The sequence below is a fragment of the Pyrgilauda ruficollis genome, unplaced genomic scaffold (genome assembly GCF_017590135.1).
Source record: "Pyrgilauda ruficollis isolate IOZ18807 unplaced genomic scaffold, ASM1759013v1 scaffold14, whole genome shotgun sequence".
Lineage (NCBI taxonomy): Eukaryota > Metazoa > Chordata > Aves > Passeriformes > Passeridae > Pyrgilauda > Pyrgilauda ruficollis.
Genome location: NW_024512543.1, coordinates 2,789,652 through 2,801,759, shown reverse-complemented (window position 1 = coordinate 2,801,759; position 12,108 = coordinate 2,789,652). Strand labels below are relative to the sequence as shown.

The following is a 12,108-nucleotide window of genomic DNA, read 5'->3' as shown; positions in this document are numbered from 1 at the left end:
CTGGTTTTCTCCCCTCTCCAGGGCATTGTAAAAATATATTATTACTGTTAGAAGTACTTTCTAATAGCTGGAGAGTTGGAGATATTTTTGAAAGCAAGTGGTTTGATTGACTGAGTATCTCTTAGCAACTTAGAAGGCTTTAAATACAATTGATTGAATACTGCCAGAGGAATACACTGTTGGGCCCAAATCACCTGCCAAAACCAGATGATTATTCCTTTCTTCAAAATACATTAGATATTAGAGATGTAACTCAATATTTTGTCAGTACCAAAAGGAATTTGCATAAGACACATGACACAATATATAGAAAATTGAATCCCAAATGACATTCAGGTACTGCAGACTGAAATAGGAGGTGTGTGAGATTGATTTTAAAGTTGATATTGCATGCTTCAGTTGAAACAGTGCTGTTTTATCAAGAAGCAGAAGTCGACTTTTTGCCAATTCTTGGTACTTGCCACTTGGTATACACATTGGCCATGTGAACAAGAATATGGTCTTGCTGGTGTTTTACATGGACAGCCATTGGAATACTCTACTTGGCACGTAAAAGCTTTGGGGGTTTTTATTGATTGGAGGAGAAATCAAGGCAAAGAATGATAAAGTCAGCAGAGGGAAGTGTTGGGGGACTGCAGCTGCTTTTTCATATCTCAACCAGCAGCTTAAGATGCTGTTTTCTTTCATTATGTCTATTTGTAGGTAACCTACAAAAACGCTAACAAATCTGCCACATTAATCAATTACACTTCAACTCAAAAGAACTTCTGGTAAGTGTCAACAATACAGAGTATCCACAATGTGGCTGTTGATATGGTCTGCAGTAAGAACAGTTTAACTTTGCTGGGAGGTGGGAAGCTAAACTCCACTTTGAACACTGTCCAGCTGCAGAGAATAAATGGAGTTGTCTTGTCGAGCAGTATTTGTATGCTGGTAGCTATGCTTTGACTGATCTAGTGGTACTGCACAGTACAGCTTTGGGAGAAATAAAATAAAGGAGAAAAAGAATGTCTGTGAGGTCAGGGCTGGAAAGCTGGGACCAGGTTACCTGATGCTGTTACATGATGCTGTTGCATGATGTTACATGAGTGTGCCCTACTCAGCTGTGCTAGCAGAGATCCTTGCCTCCATAGATCAGAAACCTGAAACACTTGATCTAGACAGCCTAAAGTAGGTGGGTTGTTAAGCCTGGAGAAGAAGAGGCTCCAGGGAGACCTCGTTGCAGCCTTTCAGTACTTTAAGGGGGCTACAAGAGAGCTGGCTGGAAAGGGATTTTTTACAAGGGCATGTAGTGATAGGACATGGGGAAATGGCTTTAAGCTGAAAGAGGGCAGGTTTAGATTAGATATTAGTAAGAAATTCTTTACTGTGAGGGTGGTGAGGCACTGGAACAGGTTGCCCACAGACATTGTGGATGCCTCATCCTTGGATGTGTTCAAGGCCAGGTTGAATAGGACTTTGAGCAACCTGGTCTAGTGGAAGTTGTCCCTGCCCATGGCAACGAGATGATCTTTTAGGCCCCTTTCAACCCGAACTATTCTATGATTCTGTGATCTTTCTAAAGATAGATTTTTAAAGGAGAGAGAAAATCCTGTGAATTTTATGGTATCTTGATATGCATTAGAAGGGGTAAGAACAGATCACTTAATTTACTCTTGTGCTGTTGTTGTGTAAGGTAGAATCATAGGGAAATTTATGATGGAGAACTTGTGTCTGTCATACGATATTTCTTTCTGAGATTTGGATGGAATGCAATGATAAGGGGAAAATACTGTCGTAGCTAATCCTATTTTTTTCTGTACTTCTGCTTCACTGCTATCCACCCACCCTATTTGAAACAAATATATAGAGCTTGAACATCTGAATCAGCAGGTTGCATTCTGTGTGTACTTCTGTGAAGTTACGTGCAGCAAGTCTTTTTTTTTCTGTTCTGCTTGTCCTATTTGTTTTGTTATTATGTACACAGAGAATGTCTTGGGTGAGGGGGGGAAGGCAGATTTCTTCTGGATGTGACTTTACACAGGCCTGTCTGTGCCATTGAAGAATGAAATTGAAAAATGAAAAGAAAAGCAAGCTGCTGTAATCCACTTACAAACAGATTAAAACTACATACTTATATTAATATTTTAATTGTATCTGTATTTACATAGTGTAAATTTACTATTTACGTAGTGTAAATCTGTAATAATGTAAATTTTTATATTTAAAAAATGATTCTGTACTATTTATTAAAATACAAACACTTTAGCCAGTTTCTGTATTTGAATACTTGGGATAGACCATTTAATACAGGAATCAACATAAGTATCTAAAAATATGGTTTAGATAGTTTTCTTAGGCATTTGCCTCTGAAATCCCCTAGTTCATTTATTACCAGAAGCTGGGAGGGGATACCTGGGGTGTAATTTGTTTTCAGCCTTCTGATTCATGAAGCCACTAGCCCTTACTGACTTCCTAATTTGAGCAGCATCATGATCCAAATCAGTGATACATGGCAAACTCCAATTATTTTCATTTGCAGTACTAGGGAACATTCCAATCTGTTAAGATTATTGTTATTGGGGCCTGCGGTTAGTTGTATGTTTGCCCGTTTTCCTTTTTTTATGCTTCGTGTCTCTACTCACAGGTAACATCATGGTGCTGTGGTCAACTTGCAGAACATCGCTACTCAAATCGGTAACAAACCGGTTCATTAAGAATTTGGCCTGCTCGGGGATCTGTGCCAGCCTAGTCTGTGTGCCTTTTGACATTGCTCTTAGTGCCAGTCCACACTGCTGCTGGTGGATCTATACGATGCTCTTCTGCAGAATTGCCAAGTTTCTGCACAAAGTCTTCTGCTCAGTGACCATCCTTAGTTTTCCAGCCATTGCTCTTGACAGGTAATGGGGAAAATTTGCCATGATCCTGGATTTTTCTTTTTTCTTTCTCCCCTTGTCTTGGTAAATGTGGTATCACTATCTGTAATGCACACGAATATTGGAAATGGAACAGCATATCAGTTGAAAACTTGTGATCTGCTTCACAAAAACTACAAATTCCTACTGCTTATATTGATAAGTGTGAAAAGTTAGGTCTTTCATGAAAACTGTGTGAGCTTAAAAGTCCACAGGAGTACTCCTGTAGTAAGCAAACAATCAACGTCTGAAATTTGAAGTGCATGTCAGAGATGCACTTTTTTAAAAAATGCACACGGAATGTTCAGTGTTCAGCAATGCTTTTGCTCAGGGCTTGCCAACCACAGCTTGTGCAAAACAAAACATCATTGTACTTCCAATAGTTGTAATGTAATAACATGTAATTTGTGACCAACAGCTTTTTCCAAATATCCAGAAAAAATCTGGATTTTGTTATAAAAGTTGTTATAAAGCAGCTTCTAAAACTATGAGTCTGGCTATTGAATGTGACACATGCCTCCATAATGCCTTTTGAAATTTTGAGTGTCTGCAATGTACTGTCTAGTTTACAAGTGGGTTAATGGTGAAATCTTCAAAATAATATTCATATGCATCAGCCAAAGTGATGTATTGAAAGAAATTTTTACCACAAAAAATGTGATCTTGACGTTTAAATAGTCAGGTTTTTTCTACAGAAAGACCTAAAAAGGCAGACCTTTGGGGGTTTTTGGTTTTTGGTTTTGTTTTGTTTCGGTTTTTTTTCTTTTTCTTTTCTTTTCCCTTTCATAAACAGGTAGTCAGTTGGCAACCCAGTTAGGAATTTGGAGCGTTATGCTCAGATGGCTCCTGAGAGGTTTCTTTCTCATAAGCAGTATGGCCATGAAAATAATTAATTTTTTTTTTTTTTTGACAGATACTACTCTGTTTTATATCCTCTGGAAAGAAAAATATCTGATGCAAAATCCCGAGACTTGGTTATCTATATCTGGGCCCATGCAATAGTGGCCAGCATTCCAGTATTTGCTGTGACCAATGTGTCTGATATTTATGCCATGTCCACTTGCTCTGAATCTTGGAGTTACTCCCTTGGCCCCCTGATATATGTCATCATCTACAATATCACCACTGTGATTGTACCGGTGGCTGTGGTATTTCTCTTTATGATTCTTATTCGCAGAGCACTGAGTGCCAGCCAGAAGAAAAAAGTCATTATAGCTGCACTAAGGACCCCTCAGAATACAGTTTCTATCCCTTATGCCTCCCAGCGGGAAGCTGAGCTCCACATCATGCTGCTTTCTATGGTAATGGTATTTATCTTCTGCAGTGTCCCCTACGTGACTCTGGTGATTTACCGCGCCATACTCAATATTTCAGATATTTCAGTCTTCTTGCTCCTCACTGCTATTTGGTTACCCAAGGTCTCTTTGCTGGCCAACCCTTTGTTATTTTTAACTGTTAACAAATCGGTACGGAAGTGCTTAGTGGGGACAATAGTGCAGCTGCACCGAAGGTTCAGCAGGAGAAACATTGTCAGCTCGGGTGGTATTGCAGATGATAATCTGGAGCCCAGTGTCCATTCAGGAAGCCAGCTTCTGGAGATGTTTCATATTGGGCAACAACAAATCTTCAAGCCGACGGAAGATGAGGAGAATGAGATCAAATCCATTGGCTCTGGTGACTTTCAACAGAAAGAAATTCCTAGCACCAGTTTAGAGCTAGGACTGACTTCAGTTCACAGGTTTATACCACGGACAATTGCAGACTCTGCAGCTCAGGTGGCCCCAGCTGTGCCCACAGAAGCTGATACAGTAAATGATAAGTATTCCATGCAGTGTGGTTTTGGACCCTTTGAGCTGCCTCCACAGTGGCTCTCAGAAAACCGAAACAGTAAGAAGCGACTCTTGCCTCCTTTGGGGAATACCCCTGAGGAGCTAATCCAGACAAAACAGCCTAAGTGTAAAGCAGAAAAAAAAGTCAGCAGAAACAATAAAGTCAGTATCTTTCCCAAGGTGGATTCTTAGTAAGAGAGCAGGAGCTTTAAGTGACAGAGGAAGGTCACTTTCTATCACATTTTTGATCCCATGGATCTTTATTATGTTGAAATTTGTTACAACCTGATTTTTTTGCCAAATATAAGTTAAACGAACAAACAAAAGAAAAACATATATACAAGTGTTCCTTATTAATATGAAATACTTAATGAAAATAATATATCAAATATATATGGAAATTTGTAGCTTGATCTCTGAAATCCCTACAATGATACCTTGTTATTAACTTTCAAAAGTACATATGAATTTGGGAACTATTTTTACAGCTGAATAATGGAAATACAGTAGTTGGTTTTCTGGGAAATGTTACATTGTATTATACGTTGGGAATTACGTTGTATTAAAATGGACTGGGCAATAAAGTAACTTAACAGGAATGGCTGTAGAGAGCAGAAGATGTGCAACATGGTAAGTCCTACTCTCCCACAAATAGACACAGCAAGATTCTGCACATTTCATTAATGAAGTAGGATGGACTATTAAGTGCATTTGTTTTCTGTTATGCGCATTTATTTGATCAGTGTTAAAACTTGCTGGATTTTTTTGCACAAATTAGTTACCAAGCATCTGCCAAACATCTAAAATATTTTGAAACCTAATCCACTGGTTTTTGGCTTAAAACATCCACAAAGCCAAGAATACCCAAATCATAATTTGTGTTAAACCCAAGAAAGACCTCTTTTTGTAAAGATCCCACATATATTCTTGTCGATTTTAAAAAAATGGAGACCATACAGGACAAATTCTGATTCCAATAAACAGATATGTATGTGCTAAGAATCCTGTGATAAAGGCATATAACAAATATGTATGTGCTAAGAATCCTGTGAAAAAGGGCATATACAAATGTCCTTAAAGTGTAATGTATGTGTTAAGTAACTAAGGGGTAAGCCTTGATATAAACTTAGCTGCTGGTGCACTCTGCTGTTTTCTTATGGAAAAGCAAGCAAATGAAATAAATGGGTGTGAAATGCTAGTGGCCTTTCTCTGAGTGTGACAGTCTCGGTTTCTGAGTCTGTCTCACTCTCACACAGAGAGAGAGAGACTCACAGAGAGGGATTCTGAGTGTTTCAGTGACAGCAGAACTGTTGGATGAAGAAGCTTGCAACAGACCTAAAAGGCAAAGGTTTATTGGTGCTGTTGCTCAATATTGCCAGAGGTAGAGAAGTTTTCCATCTTCACAGACACAGATACCAACCCTCCTGCTCCACTCATCTTGCAGAGCAGACCATCCAGTGTATGAACACAAGCCTTTCAAATCTGGTGCCTAATTCCTGAGTGAGTCAGTCATGCCAACCCTGGTATCAGCTCAGCAGCCTTTCTCTGAGAGTTCAGGCATTGTGCTGCAGCTTGCCTCTCTGCATAATCACAGGCATACTGTCTCATTTATACTGAATGTGAACTTTAAACTCTAGCTGTCTGTTAGGTGACCTAAAACTATTGCAACCCTGACATTTTATCTCTTGTTCAGTTTTAAGCAGTCTTTCATCTGCAGTCACTGTTGTCTCTGTGGGTAGTTTCTTAAAAGCACAATCTTTGTAACACCTGTTTGTTCCTTGTGGTTTTCCTGTACTTCAGCCCTTTGCTGCATGCTGAACCTTTATCTGTGATTACTGTCTGTTTGTGAAAGTAGTTTTCTTTAAAGCATACTTTAAAAGGGACAAGGTGAATCTTGACAAGTTCAAAGAAACTTACTAAATCCAACTAGTTAATCTTAAAAGTAAGAAGAAATTCTGCTAAAGCAGAATGTACCTTTTCTTCCTTCAACATTATTGAAGGAAGTCACCAGCTTCTGATGGCTCCAAGATTGTGGATTTCTACAAGTCATTAAAAGCAAATGTTTTAATAAAAATGTATTTAAAGTGTATAAATTACTGTGTAAAATATGTTTTTCTCCATTTCCTCTTTGGTTTCAGTGCATTTCATTTCTTGCTAGTTCAAGAGCTTCTCAGTTTGGAAGTGAGGAACAGTCTTCAAGGGGTCCAGATGGGTGGTGGAAGCCTGAGGTGCCCTTCTTAGATACAGAGATGAAAAGACAGACATAGCTTGCCTGAAATCAGACAGAAGAAAGATTCCAGAAAAAATTGGTCCTTCTGTGGCAGAGGTAGAAAAGTACTACAGCATGCATTTTTTAAAAGTGCCAATAAAAGTAATCTAACGGAGTGTTTGTTTTTCCAAAATTAGTGAAAGAACAGATGCCATTGAGAAAATCTTGAAAACCTAAAAATCAAAGTAGGAGTTGTAGTTTCCTTATGAATTTTGGCTAAGTTTAACATTCACATCTTGCTTACATATAGGTACTGCTCAAAATCTCTGTGATTTCTGAATGTGGATAAATGTTTACTCAGATCTGAACTCCTTTGAAGAAAGCAAACCAACTTTTGTCCTTTTCAACTGTCCTGTTGAATGAAACACCAAAGTTAAATTTAAAGAGTTAAATTGTGTATAATTTCATGTTATATCTGGAAAGCAAAGGGTTTGTGATGGGTTTTTACTGCTGAGACAAAAATATTTCTTTCTTTCAAAAAAATATATGTCAACACTTGATTGTACTTTTTAAATCAGATTATATCCAAAGACACTGAAATCCTTCACCAAGAAATTAACTACAGTGATTTTTCATACCTCAGGAATTACTTGAGAATGTTTTTAGTTCATCTTTTAGCAATTCATCCATATGGAAAAAATTCACAAAGCACATATTTTTATAGAAAAAAACCCCAACCTGTGTAAAAACCAACCTGTTTAATCTGTGTAAATTTCACAAACTAGCCTCTATGGAAGAATTGCCATCAGAAAACAGTAATTCAGGAAATTCTTTATGCAAGATGGAATATTTGACTTGTTTCATTTTTAACTCCATTTAAGACTGTAGTACCTTTGAGTCATTACTGCTGTTGCTTGGATTGTTGCTCAAATTGTTCACTTGGGCAAAATGTTTTCCAGTGTCCAACCTGAAAAAAACTCCAATAAACAAGTCTTGTTATAACATCACATTAAAGTTACACAGAAGTGAGTTACGGGGATTTTTCTGGTCTTTTTTACATAATCACTTTTTCCTTTGCAAGATAGGAGTCTGTTTATTGCCCTAACGTTTATAGGAATTAATATAGTGAATATCAGCTTCTCCTAACCTGAATACTGGAACTGTTACAGTCTGCCTTAGAAATATTGCTTATGGTAAATAAAAGGTACTTCAGGTGAGTACACAGAAATATATGAAAAATAATCTAAGGCAAATAACTAATGAGCATTAAAAAAATATATTTTTTTTCTCCAACATGTATGAGACAATGAAATAAAAGTGTTTTGGCTACCTACTTGTATATTAAAAGGCTTTTCAGAAGAGGAGTATGAAGGTAAGCAATAGCAATTGGGAACAAGTTCCCTGTATGTCCCCGTTGTTTGTATTTCTTTCTGACTGGATCAGGAAGAAAAGGATAAATAAATTCTGTTACTATGACAACTGTGTTCTGAGTATCAAGACAGCTTGTCTAAATGGGATTTCATCATGTTATAACCTATTTTTAGGATGAAAAGTACATCTTAGAGTGTTTTTCTTCCTGTCCACTTTCTAGACATGAAGAGTTTTTTCCATTCCAACCTTTTTTTTTTAAATAGAAGAATTGTTATATTTCAAAGAACTATCTAGTTTATCTTGGAACAAAATGACCTGTTCCTGGAAAGGCAAAAAAAGAAAGCTCATCCTTGATTCTGCTTTTCTAGTTCAAGCTTCAGTACAAGTTCTAGTTCAAGCTTAAGTACACCTGCCACCTATAACAATATTTGAGATTATGTAATATTTAATATTATTAATAAAGTTCAGTCCTTATTGGAGAGGAAGACTCTTATGAACTGATTTACAGGATTTGAGATGAACTCTATGAACCTCTTCATCTCTGGGTCTTCCAGGACACATAGCAGATGATAAGGTCAACTGTGGTTTGAGATATCCCTGCTCAGCCATTATTACTCAACCTCAGGTGTGACAGCCTCATTGGAAACCTTCACTGGTTTTATGTGGACAAACAACAGCAAGAAGCCTATTCCTGCACCAATTTCAAAGGAGTTTTATGTCCATTTGTAAGCAGATTCAGAGCTGGATGGTCTCCTTTCAAAGACTCTTGTGAGGTTGTAGGCAGTCCGTAATAGGAAAGTTGATAACAAGACAAACTCTGTCAGCTGTTCAGCATATGCATTGTACTGTAGGAAAAAAAAAAATATATTTGGGCAGTTACACCCAGCTCCTTGCCATACCTCATTATGCACAGCTGATGTAATTCCTAATACCCTCATATTCTGATTTAGCCAGTTTGGAATATACTGTCCATTCCACTGCTTTCTCGCTGTCATTACCGGCCTTAGATATTCAACTTGCACATATAAACATGTATTCTTTTTTTTTTTTTTTTTTTCCTTTTCTTCAAATCATCACCTGCATCATCTGGAAAGCACCACAGGTTTCAAACACAACTATGGTATTGCTTTAGCAATCAGAAGACGGTAAAATTTTAACGTAGCAGAGCTCAGCACACTTAGGGAGGAGGCAAAACCACACAGGGTTCCCTAGAGCATTTTCTGTTTGTCTGCAGTTCTTAACTGGGAACCACACTGCATCGTGACTACACTAAATACCAGGAAAAATGGCTCTCTGAGTGGCACATGTGACAGTAAAATGCAATATACACTAAGCATCAACAAAAGCTCTACTGCAGACCTCAATACATAACACCACTAGCTAAGTATATTTATTTTGGCACAAAAATTAGTCAATCAAAACCTTATTTTGAACGAGATACACTTTGTTTCTTTAGAGGAAACTGTTTCTTGTGAATTGTTACTGCCAATGAAAACCTGATTTTAACACACATGGGTATCAAAGGAAGCAGTAAGAGGCCGGAATTGTCTCTGCCGTTTTTTTTTTTTTTTAAGTTAATCGAACCATGGGAATTAGTCCTCACATTTTGCTTAAATGCAGGAAAGATAAAAAGAGATGGGATTAGGAAGGCAATCGTGCTTCCCTTATTAATAATTAATTCCTTATTAGCAGTGAGTGTTCACGTGAAAGCAGTGACGACAGTAACAATTGTATGTTTTGACGGGTTTATTGAAAAGCGATTCAACCACCAAAAATAATCTAAGGCAAATAACTAATGAGCATTAAAAAAATATATTTTTTTTCTCCAACATGTATGAGACAATGAAATAAAAGTGTTTTGGCTACCTACTTGTATATTAAAAGGCTTTTCAGAAGAGGAGTATGAAGGTAAGCAATAGCAATTGGGAACAAGTTCCCTGTATGTCCCCGTTGTTTGTATTTCTTTCTGACTGGATCAGGAAGAAAAGGATAAATAAATTCTGTTACTATGACAACTGTGTTCTGAGTATCAAGACAGCTTGTCTAAATGGGATTTCATCATGTTATAACCTATTTTTAGGATGAAAAGTACATCTTAGAGTGTTTTTCTTCCTGTCCACTTTCTAGACATGAAGAGTTTTTTCCATTCCAACCTTTTTTTTTTAATAGAAGAATTGTTATATTTCAAAGAACTATCTAGTTTATCTTGGAACAAAATGACCTGTTCCTGGAAAGGCAAAAAAAGAAAGCTCATCCTTGATTCTGCTTTTCTAGTTCAAGCTTCAGTACAAGTTCTAGTTCAAGCTTAAGTACACCTGCCACCTATAACAATATTTGAGATTATGTAATATTTAATATTATTAATAAAGTTCAGTCCTTATTGGAGAGGAAGACTCTTATGAACTGATTTACAGGATTTGAGATGAACTCTATGAACCTCTTCATCTCTGGGTCTTCCAGGACACATAGCAGATGATAAGGTCAACTGTGGTTTGAGATATCCCTGCTCAGCCATTATTACTCAACCTCAGGTGTGACAGCCTCATTGGAAACCTTCACTGGTTTTATGTGGACAAACAACAGCAAGAAGCCTATTCCTGCACCAATTTCAAAGGAGTTTTATGTCCATTTGTAAGCAGATTCAGAGCTGGATGGTCTCCTTTCAAAGACTCTTGTGAGGTTGTAGGCAGTCCGTAATAGGAAAGTTGATAACAAGACAAACTCTGTCAGCTGTTCAGCATATGCATTGTACTGTAGGAAAAAAAAAAATATATTTGGGCAGTTACACCCAGCTCCTTGCCATACCTCATTATGCACAGCTGATGTAATTTCTAATACCCTCATATTCTGATTTAGCCAGTTTGGAATATACTGTCCATTCCACTGCTTTCTCGCTGTCATTACCGGCCTTAGATATTCAACTTGCACATATAAACATGTATTCTTTTTTTTTTTTTTTTTTCCTTTTCTTCAAATCATCACCTGCATCATCTGGAAAGCACCACAGGTTTCAAACACAACTATGGTATTGCTTTAGCAATCAGAAGACGGTAAAATTTTAACGTAGCAGAGCTCAGCACACTTAGGGAGGAAGCAAAACCACACAGGGTTCCCTAGAGCATTTTCTGTTTGTCTGCAGTTCTTAACTGGGAGCCACACTGCATCGTGACTACACTAAATACCAGGAAAAATGGCTCTCTGAGTGGCACATGTGACAGTAAAATGCAATATACACTAAGCATCAACAAAAGCTCTACTGCAGACCTCAATACATAACACCACTAGCTAAGTATATTTATTTTGGCACAAAAATTAGTCAATCAAAACCTTATTTTGAACGAGATACACTTTGTTTCTTTAGAGGAAACTGTTTCTTGTGAATTGTTACTGCCAATGAAAACCTGATTTTAACACACATGGGTATCAAAGGAAGCAGTAAGAGGCCGGAATTGTCTCTGCCGTTTTTTTTTTTTTTTAAGTTAATCGAACCATGGGAATTAGTCCTCACATTTTGCTTAAATGCAGGAAAGATAAAAAGAGATGGGATTAGGAAGGCAATCGTGCTTCCCTTATTAATAATTAATTCCTTATTAGCAGTGAGTGTTCACGTGAAAGCAGTGACGACAGTAACAATTGTATGTTTTGACGGGTTTATTGAAAAGCGATTCAACCACCCTTGTGTGCGAGCATGACACAATCAGTGCCGAGGCCAAGGCCGGGCAGAGAACACCCGTAACTCACAGCACAGGCACTGCCTGTCGCTCACACGGCTGCGGAACGGGGGGCTCGGAGAGGGAGCCGCCCT

General features: G+C 37.7%; 1 protein-coding gene across 1 annotated transcript in view; it reads left to right on the top strand.

The window, feature by feature from the left end:
- The window catches only part of GPR176 (G protein-coupled receptor 176), a 30,375-nt gene extending 25,407 nt beyond the window's left edge, over nt 1-4,968 (top strand). The window contains exons 2-3 of the mRNA XM_041460074.1: nt 2,627-2,879; nt 3,808-4,968. Coding sequence (XP_041316008.1) covers nt 2,627-2,879; nt 3,808-4,915 — 1,361 coding nt within the window. The 3' untranslated portion in view covers nt 4,916-4,968. The remainder of the gene's footprint in view (nt 1-2,626; nt 2,880-3,807) is intronic.
- Nucleotides 4,969-12,108: the final 7,140 nt, after the last annotated feature.